General features: G+C 49.8%; 7 protein-coding genes across 7 annotated transcripts; 3 read left to right on the top strand and 4 right to left on the bottom strand.

Moving 5' to 3' along the window:
• Nucleotides 1-150: 150 nt before the first annotated feature.
• Nucleotides 151-2,013, top strand: ALT_7252 (uncharacterized protein; the record flags this gene model as incomplete). The annotated part of the gene is made up of 2 exons (XM_033557203.1): nucleotides 151-457; nucleotides 506-2,013. 2 exons carry the CDS (start codon nucleotides 151-153, stop codon nucleotides 2,011-2,013), a joined length of 1,815 nt encoding a protein of 604 aa, XP_033413094.1.
• A 297-nt stretch (nucleotides 2,014-2,310) lies between these two features.
• ALT_7251 (cysteine dioxygenase) lies at nucleotides 2,311-3,062 on the bottom strand (the record flags this gene model as incomplete). The annotated part of the gene is made up of 3 exons (XM_033557204.2): nucleotides 2,311-2,396; nucleotides 2,452-2,707; nucleotides 2,757-3,062. 3 exons carry the CDS (start codon nucleotides 3,060-3,062, stop codon nucleotides 2,311-2,313), a joined length of 648 nt encoding a protein of 215 aa, XP_033413095.1.
• A 4,733-nt stretch (nucleotides 3,063-7,795) lies between these two features.
• ALT_7250 (uncharacterized protein) lies at nucleotides 7,796-8,434 on the bottom strand (the record flags this gene model as incomplete). The annotated part of the gene is made up of 1 exon (XM_033557205.2): nucleotides 7,796-8,434. One exon carries the CDS (start codon nucleotides 8,432-8,434, stop codon nucleotides 7,796-7,798), a length of 639 nt encoding a protein of 212 aa, XP_033413096.2.
• Nucleotides 8,435-9,189: 755 nt separating this feature from the next.
• Nucleotides 9,190-10,761, top strand: ALT_7249 (uncharacterized protein; the record flags this gene model as incomplete). Its single annotated transcript, XM_033557206.2, has 1 exon — nucleotides 9,190-10,761. The coding sequence occupies one exon, from the start codon at nucleotides 9,190-9,192 to the stop codon at nucleotides 10,759-10,761; it is 1,572 nt and encodes a 523-aa protein (XP_033413097.2).
• Nucleotides 10,762-11,543: 782 nt separating this feature from the next.
• ALT_7248 (GTP-binding protein rhoA) lies at nucleotides 11,544-13,697 on the bottom strand (the record flags this gene model as incomplete). The annotated part of the gene is made up of 5 exons (XM_089600208.1): nucleotides 11,544-11,702; nucleotides 11,765-12,157; nucleotides 12,217-12,244; nucleotides 12,295-13,197; nucleotides 13,261-13,697. 5 exons carry the CDS (start codon nucleotides 13,695-13,697, stop codon nucleotides 11,544-11,546), a joined length of 1,920 nt encoding a protein of 639 aa, XP_089455670.1.
• Nucleotides 13,698-16,884: 3,187 nt separating this feature from the next.
• ALT_7247 (Zn(II)2Cys6 transcription factor) lies at nucleotides 16,885-18,705 on the top strand (the record flags this gene model as incomplete). Its single annotated transcript, XM_033557208.2, has 1 exon — nucleotides 16,885-18,705. One exon carries the CDS (start codon nucleotides 16,885-16,887, stop codon nucleotides 18,703-18,705), a length of 1,821 nt encoding a protein of 606 aa, XP_033413099.2.
• A 565-nt stretch (nucleotides 18,706-19,270) lies between these two features.
• Nucleotides 19,271-21,793, bottom strand: aguA (alpha-glucuronidase; the record flags this gene model as incomplete). Its single annotated transcript, XM_033557209.2, has 1 exon — nucleotides 19,271-21,793. One exon carries the CDS (start codon nucleotides 21,791-21,793, stop codon nucleotides 19,271-19,273), a length of 2,523 nt encoding a protein of 840 aa, XP_033413100.2.
• Nucleotides 21,794-22,552: the final 759 nt, after the last annotated feature.

Genomic DNA, 22,552 nt, shown 5'->3' with positions numbered 1-22,552 from the left:
AGACTGTTAGGGCTAAGTTGGATCCTTCAGGATCATCCCCTTAATCAATATGGCGAGATAAGCTTGTTCTAGGGGTATATATCCGTGTCAACTTCCCACCAATCCTCCCCAAAAGTGGACAGTCAACAAGCAAACACCAACCAAGCAACCATGCGTCGGTTTTTCGTTCTTTCTTTGCTTTCTGCGGCGCTGGACGTCGCGGCCGGTCTGACTGCGTCCAACCTCGAAAAGCATGTTGATGTGCTGGCACTCAACTTCAACTTCAACCCTGTCAAGGCTGCCTACTGGACCAACTACCCTCACCACCGTCGTACTCCTTTTGCTGTCTCTCCCGATGGAAAGACCGCCTATCTCGCCTACCTGGATTCCAGTGAGACTGACGTGCATGTTCAGCAGCTGGATCCCTCTACCTTTCAGGCTACAGGGACCACGGTTACTGTGGCCGGTGGGAAGGAAGGTATGTAATATGACTGATATTTTATGACTTCTTATTGACGGAATGTAGCCGGTGGACTAATTGCCCATGACGATGGCTTTGCCTTGTTGACCAACGAGGCCATGCCTTCCGGAACGAGCAATGCCCCCCCGTCTAACACCCCTGTTCCAGTCCTCTACCGCTACACCAACGGCAAGCAGACATGGAAGACCTGGCTTGGTGGCCCCGGAGTGCACGAGGCTGATGGTCTATCGGCCTCTCCCGACCTCAATGGCGATCTGGCCTACTCCGAGAGCGCAAAGATGTACGGCGCCTATTTTGTCGTCACCGACTACGCCGGCTGGGCACAGGGCCATTTCGGCGACAGCATCCAGTACGTATCGGACAACGGAACTCTCGTTACTATTCCCGGCGCCAGCAGCGCCTGGGGCTGCAGCCACAACACCGGCATTGCGTTTGAGGCAGCGGACGAACCCCCCTTTGCCAGCATCTGCTCCGAGGACCAGGGTGCTATCTGGCTCAACACCAAGACACAGGGAATGTCCAACGACGGGGTCAAGATCTCCAATGAGAACACTACAAACGGAGCCTCGGGTGAGCCCATGGGCGGCATGTCCGGCAGCTACAGTGCTCTGGCCCGGTTCGCCGACTCCGCCCGCTACATCTTCGCCTGGGTGTCCCGGGGTGCCATGGACGTGACGGAGAACAGCTGGATGGGTGCAGGATACACCCACGTGAATAACCGGACGAACGGCCGCAACGTCGCCATCGCCCTTTTCACCGACAAGTACACCAAGGTCGGCGCTCAGGCTACGTCCCAGGTGGGTGCCGAGGATGGCGACAGCCAGGTCACCTGGATCACCAGCGGCTCGAACGACTGCTCGAACGCGCACGCAGCTACCTTTGGCGCTGACTCGGCGCTGATCACCTGGGAGGAGATCTCGAATCCTACCTGTGACTACATCGCCATGGGCTGCCGTGGGCAATTTGCCGGCTCATTCTTCCAGCAGGTCGACTCGAGTGGAAAGAAGGTCGGCGAGGCCCTCAAGAGCACCGATACCTATGTGGCGGGTGACATGGTAACCATGGCCGACGGTCGTGTCTGCTGGCCCTATGTCAGCATGACCTGGGATCTGTCCCAACCCGTCGGCTTCTCGTCATCCACTACCAAGAAGATGAGCTTTGCTTGTATCTCCCTTGGCGGGGCATCCTCTTCGGCCAATTCGTCTTCTGCGGCATCCTCTGCATCTTCTGCCTCTTCCGCTTCTGCTGTTACTCCTAAAGCAGATGATTCCTCTTCTGCTTCTGCAGTCAATGCCCATCAAGCAGAGGCTTCCTCTGAACCAGCTGCCACTCCCGCTGGTGCTTCTTCGGCGTCTTCCGACTCCACCGCTGACGCGGACACCAATTACGCCAGCGAACCCGCTGCTCAGGATGCAGCCGTGTCGGCAAACGCTGATACGGAGCCAGCTGCTGAAACCCCGGCCCAAGCAACTACTACTCCATCAGTCAACAAAGGATCTCACGGGCATGGACACCGCAAGCACAAGCACCCCGCTTCTTGCCCGGCGAAATAAGCAAAGTTGTCACTGTACGACAGAGGAACAGTCGACTCACAGGGAATAGAAAGGTTACGTCGTTCACCGTCTGTAACCACAATGGAGAGTTCAATATAAATCCTCTCAATGAATTCATAGCGTAGGCCACTACAATGACCGTATCTAGTAAAGCCACATGATGCAGCGCATTCAATTCCAACAAACAGGCACCGAAATAATGCAATCTGGACAGCCGCTAATATGGTATCATAATACAAAGAAACACCTGGACGTGAAATGGTATCATTCTGCGCAAAAAGCATCATACGCGCGTCTCTACGCCTGGAAGACATGACTGGATTTTCCGGTTTTCGGATCGTAGATATTGTATCCAAAGTCCGCTGCATTCGGAGGCGTATACACTAAGGGTCGTTAGTTAGTCCATACTCGCCATAACTGTCTGATCCGTGAACATACAATGTAACGAAACAGCCAATCGATCTTTGGACGGGTTAACAACGCGGTGCAGCCCGATCTGGTCACTGATATAGGCCACCTCATTAGGCTGATACGTCGTATTCTTCTTGATCTTCAACGGAGCGTCCTGGTCCTCCGCTGTGGGAGTGTGATAGACCGATTCGTTCAGTTCCCCATCGAGGATCTTCATGATACAGTGCGCGTTGGCGTGGTCATGGATGAGTGATCCTTTCTCGGGATTCCAGACTAACAGCAGCTACTTGAGTTAACCCCGACCTCCCGCTGAAAATACAGCGATGACATACCAGATTTGCACGCCCGCTGATATCGGCCACCAGGTTCCGGGTATAGTTCTTGCTAGGGTCATTGCGCATGTATCGTGCCCAGTCGGCGCTGCTGGACGTGTACTTGGACATGAAGCCCATGAGGACCGCCGGGTCGACATGGTCGTCGTCAATACCGGAGCTGCCCAGGTACTGCTTGATATCTTGTACCAGGTTGTCGAGGGTGTAGTTTGTGTTGGGTTTGCGGGATACGGTATAGTTCTGGACGCGATCAAGCGAGGCCGGGTGACTGGCCACGGCAACGGGAGCGCACAGAGCAGGAGACATTATTATGATAATTCAGAATTATGATGGAATCAATGATTTCAGAGGATATACACTAAACAGAAGAATGTGGTATAGCTGGCACAACTACCTCAGCCAGACATCAAGGCGATATATGTGTACCCCTTATCAGGGTCAATCGCCGACCCAACTGTCGAACGGCGACTCACCCGGGGATCCAAGCAGAACAGCCAATCAGAGCACGGCAAACTATGTAGTGGAGTGGAACAGCCCATCCCAGGATCAGCAATATAATTGGGTATGGATCGCGAAAAAAGACATGGACAGCTTGTCATTATCAATGTAATTGAAGGATTGGCTCAAGGGGTAGTACAATGGCCAGCGATAGCCGTGGCTATGCGATCAACAGCATCACCGCACTTTCAACGAAGCGGTGAATGAGACGCAAATTGACATCAATTTGTTGATGATACGGTTAGTAAAAGGGCGGGCATTATGGGTTATGAGGAGATAGGCTTGTTTGGCTGGTTATTGAAGCCGCTGATGTGCTCATAATACCCAATGGACATTGCAACGGCAAAAGTCGGTTTGTATATCATCCAGCGGAATGACGCGAAGAAATACTAAGCCAGGGCATCCGTCGAACAGGGTACGTATAACAACGATCATAGGTGCGGGAAGTTGGCACTATGTTGTATTCAGCTAAAACGCAAGACTTGCTTGGAGCTTTGTACAGCCGGAGTTCACGTGAATATGAATATCTTGCGCGCCTGCAATGTAGTAAGTCCTTCGGCCTCGTACCTCCCTTAACAGGCCCTTGTCCTTTCGTTGTTCTCCACGGTGCCACACGGCATGGCATCACGGGTCATCTACTACCCTAGCTTCGAACTCTGGGAAAGTTGCAGGATGGGATCATGTCGTGTCCTGTGTACATTTTGGATTGGGAGGCAGAAAACGGACCTGGTCATGGTCTCATGAAGCTTGTGTGCGTCGCTGTTGGGAAGTCGTATCTACGCTGCTGACGTCTGGATCAATATCGAATCATAAGTGGAGGCGTTTTCAATCGTGATACTCACTGTTATTGAGAGTGCATCTTTGTAGATGAAGTGCTTTCCCTGTCAAGTCGCCGAGCTGACATTCATCGTCCCGGAAGAGATGACCAAAGACATTTTCTAACTCCTGAACTCATCTCCATATCTCTTCACGAACGTCGCTTGAACCTGCCGGATTCGGTGTCTGGAACAGACGAGGCCTTGTGTTTCAGACGTGCTAGAATCTTTCTGCTAGAAGTGATATGCAACTGTAAGGTGGAGTCCGTCTCTATGTTCTGACGTAGATTGTGGTTAGATAACTTAGGCCCCTTCTACACAGCGAGCCAGCTGATTGTCTGCCTTTACAGCTAATGAGGCAGAACCTCATAACATTTCGCTGCCGGGATTACGGAGAATCACGGCACCTCCCTGGAAAACGGGACACAAGTGCGTGGCTTGAGACCATGTCTGCGACCTGCACGATCGATTGGAGATTGCGTTGGGCTAGGCCATGATACATGACCGGGCTCAACTTTATCCAGGATACAATTCTGCTGAGCAGGAGACAAAGCTTGGCAGCTAGCCATCAGCGTCGTGCCTTGTTCTCTTCTCCAGAGCAAAGGCCGGTCCCTTTCAATACAGGATTGAATCCCCTCGGGAATAGGTACATGTGGGTGCATTTTCCTGGATAGATTCGATTTTTCCACTCCCCGAGCTGGTGGTAAAACTTCCGGTGTTTAACTTCGAGATGGCCTTATTTACAATCGCACAAGTAGCGACATAGTGCCTCCTTCAAAGATATGGGAGTTGTTGAAGTCTGCGGTGACAATCTCAGATGGCTCTTCCAGAGGGGCTGCTCGATGCATATACCATTGGTCTCCGTCTTTCCCGGTTGCGAGGCACGACCTGTCCGGTGTCAGAACCAAGACGCCAAAGGGAGGGAGACATCTGACTTATTGATTCTTCGATTAATCCCAACAAATGTATCTGATGGTTTATAGACCTGTCTCAGTGGACATGTTGACACACCGATGACCAGACAACTCTGCTATTCCGAGCTACGTTGGCTATCTTATTCCAATGTTCAATGATTAGCTTATATTGCTAGCCTGGCCTGAACTGGGAGACAACCTCGAACTTGGTTGCTAGGCTATAAATTTTAGTCTTTATATACGCTATGCAAAGTCAGAGTAGTGAAATCCCAGCAAATTGCTCACCTGACATGCACTGGCTTCAAATGCCTGTCTGGGCAGACTCTCGCTAGAAGCAAGCGTACAAAGGAAAGGCCTCAAGTAAACGCAAAAAGGACTAATAAACAGTATGTATATCACAGGTAAATTCCCAGTTGCTCGCAGACGTCTTTCGAAGCAATGTGCTTTGCTTGTTTCTTGTTAGAAGCTTCTCCTCTGCCTTGCCTTCCACGAAACTTCACCGCGCATCTAAATCGAATCGGAAAGCTGCTTATCATTTCATCAGAGATCTCAGGTACTTCATTACAGCACTGGCCTTCTTCCCACAAACGAGAGGTGTACCTCCAGATCTCAACACTGGATCGATCTGGAAGCTGCAGTTCGATGTTTGTCTGCTCAGACTCCATCCTCACATAGGAGTACGGCGGGGGCGAATTTTCGTCGCGATGGTTGGAGCTTGACGCACTTCCCAGGATCCCTGCGTGTGCCTCAGCTCTCTCTGCGTCAAGGACATGGATCTCTGGAATGATGCAGTTCTCTGTAACGGATTTATAAAGTTCTTCTGGCTTTGTGCGATGCAAAAAGCCAAACGCCCGAAAGAAGTTTTTCCTGAAATCATGCTGAACATCCTCGCTTGGGAAGGTGCACTCATTTTTCAGGCTTTGAAGTGCTCTTCTATAGTCGAATCTCTCTAGGAACTGGTTGACTTTGTCCTTTTTTTTTTTGGTTTTAGTAGAGCTTCGAGTACACTAGGAAAGAGAGCAGAGCAGCAAAGAGGTAGAAAAGTAATTAAATGAGCAAAGAATCCGCCGGTTGAAGCTATTCAACTAACCTCAAAGGCCCCGACTTCCGTATTTTGCTCCACCTTGGAGGCGTTTTCTAGAGTAATATAAGTCGAAAGCAGTGTTTTCCCAACCACATAATCTGGAATTATTAGCTTCATCAGATCGGGTTATTATCTTTTATTCTTACCACATGCATAGTATATGTCCGAAAGGCTCGTGGAAGCCATCCTATTCAGTGATCTAATCTATCCGAGAACTTAAGTTATGGCCGAGACGGAAATTTCCTCGAGGTGGCTCGCCGAAAGAACTGAGTTGAGCCTTCGTCTAGATTGAGCACTGATAAAGGAGATCAATCACTAGGAGGTTAATGACCGAAATAGGAGTCTAGAAATCATAAGTGAAACTTGAGGTATTTTCTGCTTTTCGGAGAATGAATAGCGGGATTTGAACTTATCGATACTTTATAACCACTACAGTTGTGTCTTCCTGGTCTACCACTTCTGCCTGGTCTGCCTCGGTGGATTGAGTCTGGATCTCTGCGGCTGAAACCCGGACATCTTTCGCCCAGGCTGTATCGCGGCATGGAAGCCTCATCTTTGAAGCCAACCGTGTGACCTGAGGTAGTGCACGGATTTCAGTCATTGCAGATATGGACCAGAATACAGCCTGGTTATAATCGTGCTGTTGAGTACAAAGTGTCCGGAGGTAGGAGGGAGACAAATGATTGGGCAATGGCCCATAGTGTGAGGCTGGGCTGGGCAAAGCAGCATTAGCATTCTCAGCCTGATCCAACGCCCTGCTACCCTCAGACATCGTTCTTCCAGTCATATGCAACGAACGAAGGACACGATTGCACTAAAAGCAGGTATTTCGAGAGCTTTCAGCTTGATCTAACCCGTTTTCTTGCTGCGCTGAGCACTACCCGCTCATAACATATGGACGGACGCAAAGCACATTTCTGCTCTAGGCAAGAGGCTTTCATGAGCTCTCAGCCTGATTTGACTTCCTAGTGCGCTCAGACCATGACTTCTCAATAGTACGCATATGGACAAATCAAACTTTTATCCTCTATTGAAGGAGCAGGCGTCGCATGATGTCAGCCTGATCCATTGTCTCACTGTGCTTCAACAATAGTCCATAAATGACAATCAACATTCTAATCACAAGGCTGAAAACTCCGAAAGGTATGTCAATTTGTTGTTAGAAAAGGTAGAATTCTCATTACCATTAATTGATCGAGATTCAAGCTGTCTCCCAAAGGTTAGGAAGAATCACTGATACTTTGACGCAGGATTGTGTCCAGCATTCCGGAGCAGGAATAGCAATGCAGATCGTCTCTAACCTGGAACGAAAGCCGAATAGACTTGAAGAGCGCCTTCCACTGATTGAACCAAGCCAAAAAATGTCGTCAATATGAGAATCAGAATTGCCACCCAAAATGTATACCACTGAACACCGTTTCTCCTATCCCACCACCACTGGTTGATAGTCTTGGGATGTGTACAGTCATACTTTTGCTTCAACGTCACCAATCGATCCCTCCAGTAAAAAAAAAAATTTATATCGCGTTGGGCACCATGCAACTGACCACATCGTAATATCCTTCCATCAATTTCTGCATTAGACCGGTATTTCCGAGCCGTTTTTTTGTCACCCTCGGGGAAAAGAAGTGAGATTGTCCGCAAAGTCTCTGTCACTAGATCACTGGGGAGCATAGAACTAAATGTTTGATTTAAGTATTTAAACAAATATGAGAAATGGTAGACAACTTACTGCTTTTGACACTCGAGAAAGGTGACGTGATGAAATATGGCTACCTTTGTCTCCCCTTCGATTAAGCGTAGGTGGTCAGCAAGGTTATCTGTCCAGAATATTTTAATATCCGCAACCTTCTCAATGTTGTATCCTGTGAACTCCGCGTCCAAAGTGACGGACGTATCAATGAGCGCCTGTTCGGGTGAGAAGTGCTGCTGGATTGAGCTTTCAAGAGCACCCTCAGCCCATAAGACTTTCTCGGTCCCCGAGATGGCGTATGGGGGATCTCTAAAGTTCAACATCAGCAAGAGCTGCGCCGCCAAATCGATTGTTGCGTCAGCCTGATAAAGGGAGTCTGGGGATGATATAGAATTGCGTATGGTATCACGAGAGCAGCCACTGCGCAGCTGCTGGACTATATCCATAAGCTGCCGGTGCGTTTGAACTGACATATGGCCTCCGCTATAATGCAAAGTGCGAGCGCAGGAAGCAATGTAGAAGCGGAAGTAGGCATCGAGTTCAATCTCATGGGAGCGTACGCCGTTTGAGAATTGCTGGACGACGGGTTGGGGGCCCCAGAGACGTTCAGCTATTAAATGCTTTGTTGTAGCTGCTGGGGGATCGCTGAAAATACTATCGTCAATGGAAGCCATTTAGGACACGCTTCCAGGGTGAAATTGCATGTAGATCAATTACAGAAGGACTGCGACTAACAGAACATTTTATATTTGATACTACCGTTACCGCTGAATGTCCCACATGCCGTTGTTGGTTTTTCTTTTTCCACCCTCCTTTTGTTTGACTCTCCCGAGATCAATAAATCATGACTGGAACCGGGGGCTTCTATCAGCGTCCGCGTCTGCAGAATGCATGCACTGCCACCTAACCAGAGTGGGGTTGAAAAAGCCTTGCGATTGTCAGCCTCAGTCATTTTTTCCGCGAGATTATCGAGGTTGCCCACGCGGTCCAGAGCACGTATATAGCCGTTCTCTCGTTACGTTAAGAAACGATAACTACAAATTTTCTACAGGAGGTTTCTATACTGTCATATTGCATTTTGCCTTGCTGGGCAATGCAGTCACTTCCGACATCCGTTGGCCCGTTGGTACAGTCTTCAAAGCTTGGAAAAAGCTACTGGGAAGCAGTTGGGCCAATGCGAAACCTTTTCATTGACGAGCTCGCGGAGACTGTAAAGGATTATCTCGATCGATGCCTCGAACCTCCAGCAGATTGTTTATACTGGTCTATGTACATGCGAGGGCATACTCCAGGAAAAGCTAAGCCTTATCTGGTTTTTTCTTCTACCAACGAGAGGACAGGGAAAAGGGCGCTACGTATGGTGAGAGAAAGCGGAATCCTTGCAAAATTCCCGACTATAAGATTGAAATACACTCGCTATCCTCCAGAAATGAACACATTGATGCGACTTCTCAGCGACGAAGGCCTAGAGCTAAGTCAAAATGCCGTACCTTACACCTATATTGACGGCAATACGGTCTACCACATACCCTCCGGCAACGTCATGAGCCTACAATTATATGTTAGAAAGCCAACAATCAAAGAGCCAGTTAGACAAGCTACAGCTGGCGGAGTCATATGCGTCGGTAGTTCATTCTTCTATCTCACAGTATATCATATCCTCGAGCGAAACGAGCACCAGGTATCACTGCAGGACAGCAAGCTTCAAATCCACGGAAAGCTTATAAACCTAGACGATGAAAAGTACCAGGTGAGCTGCCGGGGAGAGGAGGATGAAGAGGCCGATGATTCTGGATTTGAAGACAGTACCCAATCCGATTCGGATGGAACGTCTACGACGAGCGACAGTGACAACGGCAGCGGAGACTCGGGGGTCAGCATGCAGCTCAGTGAAGAGCACATGAGAGGCGCTTGTATTGGTTCTACCGGCCTTGATAACAACCCGTCATTTTCACCCCAAGTCCCTCTACCCACAGAGCAAACTAAAATGGATTCCGCCGAATTAGCCTCATCTGCTGCATTCGGGAGTGAATCACTTGATTATCTGTTAATAAAGCTCCAGAACGAGGATCAAAAGAAGGTGAATAGGATTGAAGCCTCACATATTCGTTCACACGACATCTGCGTCGATAAGATTGCTTCAATCGGCAATGAGGATCGCAAAGTAATCATCCTATCGACATCTCACGGAATCTCAAAAGGTGCTCTATCTGCCACCCCCCGTTACATGCGTTTGGCGAGAACATCTACAACTCGAAAGACGTTTGCCCTACAGCTTGATAGGGATGTGCAGCCTGGTGAATGTGGGTCATGGGTAGTGGACGAGGTTTCCGGTCATCTCTACGGACATGTTTTTGGCGGAGGGATTGGCACAAGAACCGCCTACATAATACCAGCAGATGACATCTTCGAAGACATAGAACGGAAATTTAGACAGCCAGTATTTCTGCCTTCCGTGAAACAGGATTCACATACGCCATCTGGAATGAGCCCGGGCACGACTCCCCCTCAGGTGCTACAAGCTGGTTCCTCGCAAGGCAGCATGATGGTGTCGAAAAGTGGCGAGAAACCAGCTATTCCTAGAGAGGCGTCCGACCAATCCCAACTTGATTATTGCAACATCGTTAGCAGCAACGCCAAGCTTCCTGGAAACCAAGATTCGGTTGATCCTCGAGGAGGCGATGTTCCTCAGCTACCCTGCACAAGAAGTCAATATCGGGGTAAGTTAACATGCAACAAAGCTGCACAGATCCTTTCTGACAATGGTGTTTCGTCAGCGCCCAATTCTTTGCCGACACTGAGCATTAGATCCAAGCCTCCTAAGGCTGCTCCAAACTCAACCTGCGCGAACCCAGTTTCTTCTAAAGGGTCAAGAGCTTACCTCACGGACAAGAAGGAGCCACTTAGGACCTTCAGAAAAAATTTGAGTCGATCACTCTTTTACTATGCTTCGTCATCTCGCTCCGCGGGTCCAGGGCAAGACAGCGAGAAAAGGCATTAGATATGATCCGCGAGCTAATTGGATTGTCACGCAAAATTTTTACATTCTTGAAGTTTGGCAAAACCATGTGTCGACAGAGAGTTTGTTCGACCGCCCTTACCTACTAGACAATACGTCTGCAGACGCTGTCGCTCTATCCGATGCTGTCACAATTGACGTTGAATGGTGGAGAGGGCAAAGAAGGTCAAAAGCATGAAGCAAGAACTACTTTCCTTTCCTTGACTGTGAGTAAAGATCGAAATCTGTGTTTCGATTAACTCGCGTATCTCCCCCCCATTCATGGCAGTATCATGCTCCGTCAGCAAGAGACACGGGTGTAGTCCTCAATTTGAGTAGCCCAATGGGTAGAGGTCACTCCCCTTTACCTTACCTATAGGCCCATAGGCATCAGTATAGTATCCATTCAAGCCAATAGGAAAGGACCCACTACACATACGTAGCCCCTTGAATGCCCATCCTTGCATAGTATTCATTAGTACGTATTCTTTGCTATGTTAGTCGACTTGAGCCGTTCCGCCAGGACACACTGCGACTGTCCACTCCAAATATTTGACATCTAGGTGTACACAAACCTTCATAGATGGCCGGGCAATCACCAAAGACTGCCCATCCTGCGATGCTCTTCGGTTCCTCATTAATAGGTGAGAATGTGACTCCGGCAAACAAACACCAAGCGGGAATGTTATTACGTCTGTTCTTGATGCTTTCCTAATAGCTAATTCCTCCCTAAACGCCGTCGACTATGTATGACTGGTGGCAAAGCATGGGGGTAATGACCCTCGCTAGAAGAAACTGCGGCCTTTCCTCCTTTTCTTCTGTACCATTTCTCCTTGCAAAATATGTCTAACCGCTTTCTCTAAGGCCACATCAACGCCATCTCCGGTCTTTGCAGAACAATCAAAATACTCAACTGCGCCCAAGTCTCGCCCCACTTCTTCAGCCTATAACATGAAGAAAGTTTAGTCAATGGTCCTCATAGACATACATAGAAGTTCATCCATACCACAGCTGGTTTCACGGGGCATTGTGAGGTTTTAAAAAGCTCTCCAATAGTTGAAGGGTCGTCACGAAGATCGTTCTTGCACCCTAGGAGAAAAACAGGGACGTCTTTGCAGAAGTGCGATACCTCGTTTATCCACTGCGTAACGGCGATTAGAACCGGGGCCTCTCCTCTGCCTTGTCGCACGGAATACTTTACTTTCTCTTGGGCGTTATACAAACTGTCCGGGGAATCTATAGAAAAGCATATGAAGACGCCGTGGGAATCAGGATATGCGAGGGGTCGCAATCGATCGTAATCTTCTTGCCCAGCAGTATCCCACAGAGCCACTTCGACGGACGTTCCGTAGGCCTGAACATCGCACACGTAGTTCTCGAAGACCGTGGGAACATAGACCTGAGACGGGATTCAGCTGCGCTCTATATATCCACCCCCTATATAGTGCCATAACTCACCTCTGGCATAACACCTTTAGACGCCCGGCTTGAGGGTTGTCAATTGGGGATTGGAAGTGGCAATGGAAGAAATCATACATTAGAAGACATGTCTTTCCACATGCACCGTCGCCCACAAAGACAAACTTCATTCGTGTTCTGGACTGTTTGTGCCCTTGGTCTTCCGTCACAGCTAGCTCCCGCCTTGCCTTAGGTGTGGATCTCTTATTAGCAGAGGCCTTGCTCCAGAAAAGTTGAATAAGAGATTGTCGCTTTTCCCTGGAAGGAAAAGCAAACAACGGGGTTAAGTTTTGTTTAGATGTTTTGCTCTGCTGATGAGCCGGCGTTGACAGGGATGGTGGGACGGGGCGTGATAGATAACTGTCTTCTGCGGGTTTCTCAATACCAACCGTCTCATCCTTTAGTTGGTAATGGTCGCTATTTTGAGTTCCCAAATTGAACACAGTGGGTTGTCGTTCGCGGCTGCTAGGTATGAGTCTGTCAAACCAGTGGCCCGAGCCTTTCCTAGTTAGATGTATCAGGGGTTGTGTAGGTGATGGAGAAACCTCTGGTAATCCACCAGGTGCATCAGAACTCGTCGTTAAGGGTTCTTGAAAACTGGTATTGCCGAGTTCGAAGGTGAGTGATTTCCCTCTAGTGGAGCTGACCCAATCAAGGTTTGTTTTGGTTCGAAACCAGTCTGCATTGAAATCAGGCCAAAAATCGTCTGCATACTCAGAAAGGGCATCATCCCCCTCCTTGTCGTTGGAGGTTATTGTGGAAGCAGATGAAAGGACTGTGGCGGCCGAGTGAATGAATTCTTTTAGATTTTCGACACCAGCCATTTGCTTTTGCTGGTTACTCCCATTGAACATATTTTGCAGTCCATGAAGCTTGATGTCCAGGTTTGTTGCAAGCCGACGGATGTCCGAATGCATGGCGTTCAGACTAGGCAGGATCTTTGAAGTTGACTCTTGGATTGAGACCTGATGCCAGCTTTCCCTTATTGTTACTCATCGATACCATATTGCTAATGTTGGTGCGGAGAGCTGGGAGGTGACTTACAAGATAATAGTTTGCAATGAGAGCTGCATTGCATCCTTATACGTTTGAACTTGCTGCCTGAAGTTTACAATTTGTTCAACAGCGCTCTTCACGCGTACTTCTCGCCGTGCGGAGTCTAGGAAAGTCACTTGCTTGTTGATCGTAGTGAGGAGCTCTTCAAGTTGTTCAAGAGTACTGCGTCCATCTTGGAGAGATCTCAAAAGGTTCTTCCAATGAATCCCAATATGGCCACTTGGAGGCTGAACTTCCAACTCATCGAAGGTATCTTCCATTGACTGGAGGACATCTCGCAAGCCTTTCATGTCGTTCAACATTGCCGTGACGTAGGTGCGGGCTTCCGCCGCTCCGTGGCGAAATTTCTTCAGCTCGACGGCGACTTTCGAACATATTCCGAGGAGCGAGGCCGCGCTCGCTATTATAGTGAGCGGTTCCACCATTGTTTCGGCCGTTAGTGTTGTGATTCTGGCTTCTTCTGGGGAGGGTCGTGGGTTATAAAGAGCGGAGGAGCTCGGGTTTTGAGCTAGGCAGTGGTCACTGGTGTGGAACTGGGGCTGAACACAGCCACCTCGCACAGATCCTTTCAGCCTCCTGGCAGGCGCTTCATGTCCTTTGCCTACTCATATTTGTTAGATTTGGAATGAGCTGATAGCACGGTGATGAGGAGTAGCTGTGACCGTATGAAGCTACTGGGTCTTCTTCATTCCTGGCTTTAATGGTTCTTTGGGCAAGGGACCATGTAATAGAGCAGCTCAGAGATTCCCAGTGGCTAATCGATCTCGGTGGTGTTCTTTCTATGGACGAAAGTTTGATGTGAGAAAATAGGCAGTGCCATTAGTGCCTTTGGGTGATGGTAACGCACAGGCGGCCAATTATAAACAATTTCACTTTTTGTTGCCCAATCACGCATAAGAAGTTGGCGCCTGGTCAACAGGTCCTGCTATTATGTGTGACTGATTGACCATAGGAGATTCTCAGTGGTTGATTGCCTGCTTGGAAGTGGAAGGATTCCCATGCATCAACAAGAGTTAGCCACACCACTGTGAGCTGATGGGATGGACATTAACAGCCACAAGTACAGTTAAAACCAGAATTAGGCAATAGGTTCCATGGGAAAGAAACACAAACAAAGTCTCTTTGGTAATCTCGTATTCTCACATCACATCAAAACCAACATCTTTCCACGCCAAGGACTATCTAAATGTTGACTTCCAACATCCAAAACCCTCCCAAGGAATGGCGGAAAGATGAAAAGCCCAGTGGGGCTGTGTGCGAGACAAACTTTCCAGTCACAATGATAGCTAGTTCAGGTGCGAGTGGTTTCCGTCAGAATAGTAGATGCAATCCTTGGAACGACAGGCACCGGAGACACATCTGCAAGCAAGTTGACAGGTCCAAAAACAAAAATACAAGAAAAAGGACAGAATCTTCACTCCATACTATGGATTCTCAGCAAAATAACAGCAATGTGAGGGCACAGCCATGGCCTCTCCTACTTCTTACTCAATGAGATTGATTTCTCATTTGTTCAGCCCTGTGATATCAATTGAGCCATCCACAGATGTGTTCCCAGACTTAGAGTTTTTGGGCTTCCGCCCAGACCAGGGAAAATATGGAAAAGAGGGGCTACTTCTCCTGTGTTATTGAGCTGTTCACTAGAAGCTGAACAGAGTAGATCAACTTACCAAACGTATAAGGGGGATTTTTTTTCTTTTAAATGCTTAGGCTTGTGAGACATATTGACCTATATTAACTACCAAAATTCTTAGGAGAGCCATGAATCCACTCCCTTCCTTACTGCTATTGTCCCAGATTTAATCTATTGTACCCCCGTTTGTCTGGGGTCAAGAAGGGTTAAATGGTTAAATACCCCTCCGAGAAAGGCCCTTTCTACCTGTCTATTATATCAAGAAGATATCAAGCAAGTCATAGCAAGTTCCGCCACATCAGTGTGCCATGAATGAGGTGTTGTCTTTAAGTATCAGAAAAGTAGGTCCATAATAGCAAACATTCTATTGCCCATGTAGTTAGTTATGAATCAACCCCCTAAAGCTAGTACAACTAGAATTCAACGCTACTGCATCTGACATTTACCTGTGTATGTATTCTATGGATGGTGTACTGTTCCACTTATTTTTAATCTAGAGAAAGGTTGGTTATTCTCGGTCTCGCATGTAGCTTGGCTCCTGATCACAATGTACCACTAGATAAATTAATATCAGCCCTACTATGTAGGATTGCTCTGTGCCTGAACCAATTGTCACAGTGGATTATGATTGCTCTGACAACAATATACTAGTGATAATGGTTGTTTTCAGCTAAAATGGCCATCTGCCGCGGGCCGGACCGCGCAGCCTGCCATTTTTCTAGTGGATAAAAGTTAAGTTTCCAATCATGTCTTTCTACGGAAACCCATTTGATTAATCATTTTTTGAATCGCTTAGGCCCCGTTCATTTCTGCCTTGCCAAGCCCACCCTGCACTAGTGTTGTGTCGTAACAGGAAACTTAGTTTGTTCTTGCTTTGGTATTCTCAGGCCTTTCATTGGTTTCAACTGTTTCAGAATTTCGCAGGGAACTGGCATGCCGAAAAGCAGCTCATTGTCTACCAGTCACGCAGAAGCCTTGCACTTCATTAGCTTGTGATTTTCACCTAGCTGGATGATGGGGCTAAAATATCTGTGAGTAGCAAGACCCTCACATGAGATCCTATGAAAACATTCTAATGATGCTTGGACAACAAACTATGTAACTTGACTCCCTTAGCACTGTTATTTTATCTAATTGACATGATTCCATTACCTAGCTTGCTTCCCCTCACTTTAAGTCTTAATGCAAGGACAGCTGCACTTCTTTAGTGGCTTACTAGGCATACCAGGATGTCAATCACTTTTCCAAACAAGACATGAGACTTTTCTACAATCGATGGCTGACATTGGTTTGACCGCATGGAGCAATCAGTACCTAATGTCTGGCTTCCACTCTTATAGGCATGATACAAGAGCTCTGCTGTATATGATCAATCATTCAGCTGGTCGAAGGCTCGAAGGCTCAATCTATGAGTGTCTGTTAAGCATCCAGAGCGTTTCTATATTAGTTATATATGCCAAGCTAGCGTCCCTGAGCCTGGCCTTGGCAATCTTTATTTTTCTCTCCAGTGATAGCCCATCAAAGGATTATCTGTGATGTCTGACAAAAGTGACGTCCCAAAAGAACATATATTCCCTGACTTCGTCAACTGGCATCTCCGAAGACAGCAGATCCTAACTGGCGTATTGCAAGTCATCTGAAGCAGCGAGGCTGATGAAATCAACTGGCCAGGGCAGTCTTCAATAATGCCGGACATGAGAGAAAGTGGAGGGAGGGGACTGCAGGAGGAATGTCTACTTGACGAAGTGCCTGAGGCACGACTGGTCGCTCACATGACCCAGAGAACTGTTTAATGCTGACTCACCGGAATGGTGGCAATTTCGGCCTTGGATTTCAGGCAGCAACCAGTCGCCGAGTTGGTCGCCGAAATCCCCGAAATGGAGGTGAGCTCGTTCGGTCCTCGTCTGCACTGCCACCGGTCATATTATTTATGCATTAGATATGATACCTCTGATATCAGGGGATGCAGATAGCTCAACATGAGCGACAGAAGAAGGAGAACAGCTTCTCCACAAGGCAATGCTCTGCGTCCCTCTCCTCTCGCGTGCACCGAGTGCCGCAAACACCACGTCAAATGCGACGCCAAAAAGCCTTCGTGTTCCCGGTGCTTGGATGCCCGTCTGCCGTGCAACTATCTCCCATCGCGAAGGGGTGGCAGACGCAAACCCCGTAGCAGCCTGCTTCAGCCTCTGCAGGGAGTAACGTCAGACTTCCCAGGCATGGCGTATCAGACTCCCCTGTCGGAATCAGCGGGCGGGAATCCAACCGCAGGCCCATCCAGTTCCCCTGTTACTGGTAAAGAGGTTTCATCAGTCGACTCAAGGAACTCACCGCAGAATGCACAACCTGTGGTGCCAGATTCGCGGTTGGTACGTCTGTACTATGAGCATTTCCACAATGCGCATCCAATTCTGGTTCCGGCCTCCTCATATGAGGAGCGGAATTATCCCAGTTTCCTCCAGCAGGTGGTGCGATTCATTGGAAGTCATTACTCGCTGCAGGTCTCTGGCGACTCTTTCAGGGATGCTGCAACGTTGCAACTGAACCATGCTGGCGATCGGACACCCTGTATGGTGCAGGCTTTGTTGTTGTATTCGATCTTTCTGTGTTCGCGAAGTGAGTGCAGCGAGGCGGAGAGAGCATTCTCCCAAGCAACCGACATCGCCCTGGAACTGGGAATGTTCCGTCGAGATTTTGCGACAACGTTCTCCAATGGAAACGAGACCGAAGCGGAAAGTTTACGGCGGACCTGGTGGGAGTTGTTCATTGTCGACGTGTTCATGGCGGCGCGACCACCCAAGGTCGTCCTTCGCTGCGGCAATGTACCTTACGACGTCCCCCTACCTTGCGAGGAGTATGTGTACGCCAATCGAAAGGAGATTCCGCCTCCGGCGACCTTTACGGCGTTTAAGATGCGCGTGTTTCTAGAAGAGGACGGAGATGCTCGTTTCTCTCGATATTCATCGTTCAGTTATCGCATCGAAGCAGCACTCATCCTGGCTCGCGTGCTCGTGTTGAACAGTCTGCCCGAGACGCACCGCGATCATCTGCAGGCCGTGGAGAATGCGCTCATCAGCTGGACAAACCACCTGCCAACGCACAAGGTCGACATCGTCGATATGTACGGCAACGTCGACGAGATGCTTTTCCAGGCACACACGACCATTCAGTACGCCGCAATGCTGCTCCACCTTCCTCGCAGTAATCTACGCCCCGACTTCCCTGACCTCCACGTCCCCATCTGCCCGACAACTCCTCTGCGTCTATCACCATCATGCACCCGACACGTCCACGATGTGAAAGCAACAGAAGCCTCGAAGCAACTCTCTAATCTTCTATCCATGCGCCCCAGCGCACAGGGATACAGCCCGCTGATCGTGTCCCCGCTCGTCCTCTGTGGCATGGTCCAGCTGGCAACCAGCCGCATCCATTCCCCCGAGTGTCTAGACCATCACTGCAACCGCGTGGTGCTCGTGCTGGGGTGCTTAAAAGTCCTCAGCTCGAGCTGGCCTCTTGCACGCCAGGCCCAGCAGCATCTTCGACGTGCAGCGGCCGACTCGTTTACCTCCTGGATCGAATCGCAGCATCCCCAGGGAGCGGCCGGTCTGCCTTCTGCATCGAGGAACGACGCTTATAAGGATTCCTCGGCCGATCAGAATGCCTGGTACAGTGCAGGCGGTCAAGGGATGAACGGGGATGTCCAGTCTCTTTTCTCGCCGGGCTTGCTCTCGGCGTATATTGATCCGACGTGCAGTGACCCCTTGTTGCTGAATACAATGCCTGAGTTTGACATCCCATGACGGTCGCTGAAACGTACTCGGCTGTCGGCATTTTAGGCCCTCGATAGCATGTAGTATGCAATCACCAAGGGCTTTATTTCTTTCGATACGTGCGCATGAGGACCAGCGTGCCGACGCGGTTGTCGAGATGCAATCTCTCGTGACATCGGATGGGGAGCTGCCCGATCTCACATCATCCCGCGCCCAGCACATGCTTATTCCGTCGACTTTCATCTGTTCTCGCTATGCACAATACCTCCTGAAAATTAAGGTGCGGTCACATAGTGTGCATCAAGACGCGAGAGCCTCCCAGTCAGGAACACAAGGTTCATTTCCATTAGCGTGGGGTCTGGATTCATACGCAAACCCTCGACGTATCATTCAGTCATGGCTAGTACCATCGCAGCCTAGAGAAACTACATCCCCGAATGCCTATTCGTACGCAGAGTGTGTGTCATGAATACCCTGCTTTGGAATCCTAGCTATCAAAACAGCCATTCGAACTGCCCAGCCACCATCCTGATGATCAACTCTATAAAATCCATAGAAGCCGATTAAGGTCCTATCACAATGTATCTAAGCACGGCTAATCTACAATTCCCTGGGGCAGCAACACCACATAGTCCAGCGGCGCCGGTTCCACTCCATCCGGCTTACCCACAATCTTCAGCCGATCCCCCTTGTGGATCTTCACGTCTCGGAAGGTAATGCGCGTAGCGGAGTGTCCATCTAGATAAATCGAAGGCGTATGGCTCAGCACGTCCTCGCTGTTTCCTTGCCACTGGCCCACCACGCGATCATTCAGATACACCGTCCATTGAGACTTGCCCCCGTACATATCGTAGTAGTTGATGCCCAAATCGTACGTGCCTGTCTTGAAGTCCAGCGTAGCGCTCGCTGTTCCCGTGGTGCCATTCGATGCAGTGACGATAGCGGTGAAGTTGGACGCGGTCTCGAACGGACTAACGGCGTACGGCACGTAGCCATCGAGCTTCATATCTTCCGCTTCGACACGCCAGGGGTGGTGTCCCACTCGTTGCTTCTCGTCGGCGATTCCCGAGAGATTATGGTAGAAGCTGTTGATGGCGTCGCGCCAGACGATAGAATGCCCCGCTTGGTAGATGAGGCGCGCGAGGACGTGCTGGTACCGCTCCGCGTCGATGTGTTTACTAAGCGACTCCCACTGCGAGACGAAGGTTTGGGCCGTCTCCGCGCCGGCGTAGTGTGCGTCGTAGAAGTGCTGGATGACGGTTTTGCCGGAGTGCAGGCGCTGGGTGTATTTGACGTGGTGGAACCAGAGCATCAGGTTGTCGGGTGTGGTCTCGATATTCTCGTACATCGCTGCGACTTCGGCGGGGTACTGGCCCGAGAACTTTGTTCCGTTCTTAACGGTGCGATCCATTCCGATGGATAGGTGATCTGCTCGTGTCCACTGGCCCCAACCGTTGCCGTCCTGGGAGGCCGGGTTGGGCCCGTAATGGGTGTACAAGATGTCTGTCAGTGTCTGGATGCCGAGGTTGCCGGAGTAGTTCTCATACGCAGGCCAGGATTCCATGGACATTTGCGTGAGGGTTTCGAGCACGCGGCGATCCAAGCCAAACGTGAGGCGGATCCAGTCCTGCACGATGTGCTCCGAATCCAGCGTCGGCTCCCAGGCCAGCCGACCATAAGCGTAGAGATTCGACATGGCCAGATGACTACCAAGCCAGGTAGTGTTAGTCCCGACATTGACAACTGCCGCCCAGCCACCCAAGGGTCGGTCAAATCGCTGTCCGGAGATGATGTCTCGCACTGGGGAGGGTTTGTGGTCGACACGAAGATCAAATCCCAGGATCGTTTGCCAGAGCGGGGGCAAGTACACGAGATGTGATTGTTGTCCGAGATACTCCTGCGTCACTTGCAACTCGATTGCCGTGTTCGTCTTGTACAGGTTGGCAAACAGGGGCGAGGCAGGCTCGCGAACCTGGAAGTCGATGGGTCCATACTTGATCTGTACTACCACATTGTCGTCAAATTTGCCATCAAGCGGCTTGAAGAAGTCTACTGCGGCGTTCGCGCGGTCATTGTACCAGTTGTCTTCGCTAATATTGTGGTCGTACACAAAGGCACGAAACATGACCACACCACCGTGCGGCTTGAGGGTGCGTGCGAACATGTTGGCTCCGTCGGCGAGGGTGCGATTATATGTGGTAGGCCCGGGCTGGCCTTCCGAGTTGGCTTTAACCAGATACCCTGCCATATCCGGGATGCGCGCGTAGAGCTGATCCGTGATGTTGCCCCACCAAGCGATGACCGAGGAGTCGAAGGGATCATAGGTACTGAGACCGCCAAGAGTCGAGGGAGACGCGAAATTGAGAGAGATACCGACCCGGATTCCGTAGGGACGGAAGATATCGGCGATGCGAGCCAATCCATCCATATTCGACGGCATGAGAAGTGATGCATTCGCATTGACATTGTTGACGACGATGCCGTTGATGCGTACCGAAGCCAGCAGACGGGCATACTGTTTGACACGAGAGAGGTCCTGACGAATCACGCCATCCTTGAAAAAGATCGAAGGTCCACCGTAGCCTCGCTCAATGCTACCGTCCATGTTGTCCCACTGGTTGACCCAGCGGATGGGCGCGTGCGGACTGGTCGCGTACGAGACCTGTGAGAAATTGCCTTGCGCCAGCATGGAAAGATACTCGTATGCTCCGTACAGGGCCCCTCGCTCACTATGGCCAACGATCTGTACTGAATTGCCTCTGATGCTGAGCCAGAAACCGTCGACGTCGAGTTCTGGTACCTGGCTGCCGGTATTGCAGGCCTGCCGGTACGCCTCGACCGTGCCGACAATGATCGAAGAATCAGTCGAGCAGCCGGTGGTCTTGACGGGAGCATGTTTTCCGAGGATCTGGTGTAGACCATCTTGGAGTTCCTGTCCAGCGACATACACCGGGCTCGATTTTGTAGAATTGAGCGTCACAATCTGCGGCGGGAGGGCACGCTGGCAGTGTCCATTGCAGGGAACGGATGCATACCTTAGCCAGCCATCGAGACCATTCTCTGCGGCCGCAATGCCGATAGAGGATAAGAGCGCAAATATAGGAATGCCGCTCCACATCTTGACGGCTTTTGGGTAGGATGATCGGCTCAGGTGAACCAGGGGTCAGCGCTGCTTTTAAAGGCTCCACGAGCCCATACCATAGTGGCGTTAGACAGTCATCATCCAGCAGCCGCTACTTTTGCTATTGAAGCCAATTTCGAATTCAGGCTATACGCAAAATGCGGGGGAACGCTGATCTTCAGGAGAATTTGTCTTCCGTCTGGTGCTGTACCGCCATTGGTGACTCTCTCAACATAACTCTTCGCTCGACTTGTTTTCGGCGGCACGGCATCAGCCTTGTAGCATTTCAATCTCTGGGCTACCCCAAAGCAGGCAAAACAGTAGTGTCGAAAATGAAGAAAGCAATGACGAGCAATCCTGTGAGGAGTGCGGAGTTCGGATGTGGAGGACACAAACAAGAAGCGGAGATTTCTCCGGGCATGATTGATGGATTTAGGCTAATTCTGGCAGCGTTCCATTGACGCATTTGATCATATCCACGGATATGAGACAGATAATTCACAGTAAGTGATCACCGTTATTATTGAGCCGTCGAGAAGGGATCGAAATACAAAAGAGAAGCTGGGGATCTGCCAGAAGGATGAGTCAGCAGCCACAACAGAATCCCGAATTTCCTCACGTGTCGCTCCATCATTTCGTCGCATCGAATAGGATCATCCTGCACGCGAATATCGATGTGAAATCATCAAGAATAAGATTGTCCTCATGACAGACCGGCTCAATTCGGGAGTTCGTAACTCATTTCGAGCCCGCGCG

Source organism: Aspergillus lentulus (assembly GCF_001445615.1).
Source record: "Aspergillus lentulus DNA, contig: Alt12, strain: IFM 54703, whole genome shotgun sequence".
Lineage (NCBI taxonomy): Eukaryota > Fungi > Ascomycota > Eurotiomycetes > Eurotiales > Aspergillaceae > Aspergillus > Aspergillus lentulus.
Note: the sequence above shows the minus strand (reverse complement) of the source record. Positions and strands in the feature narration are given on the sequence as shown.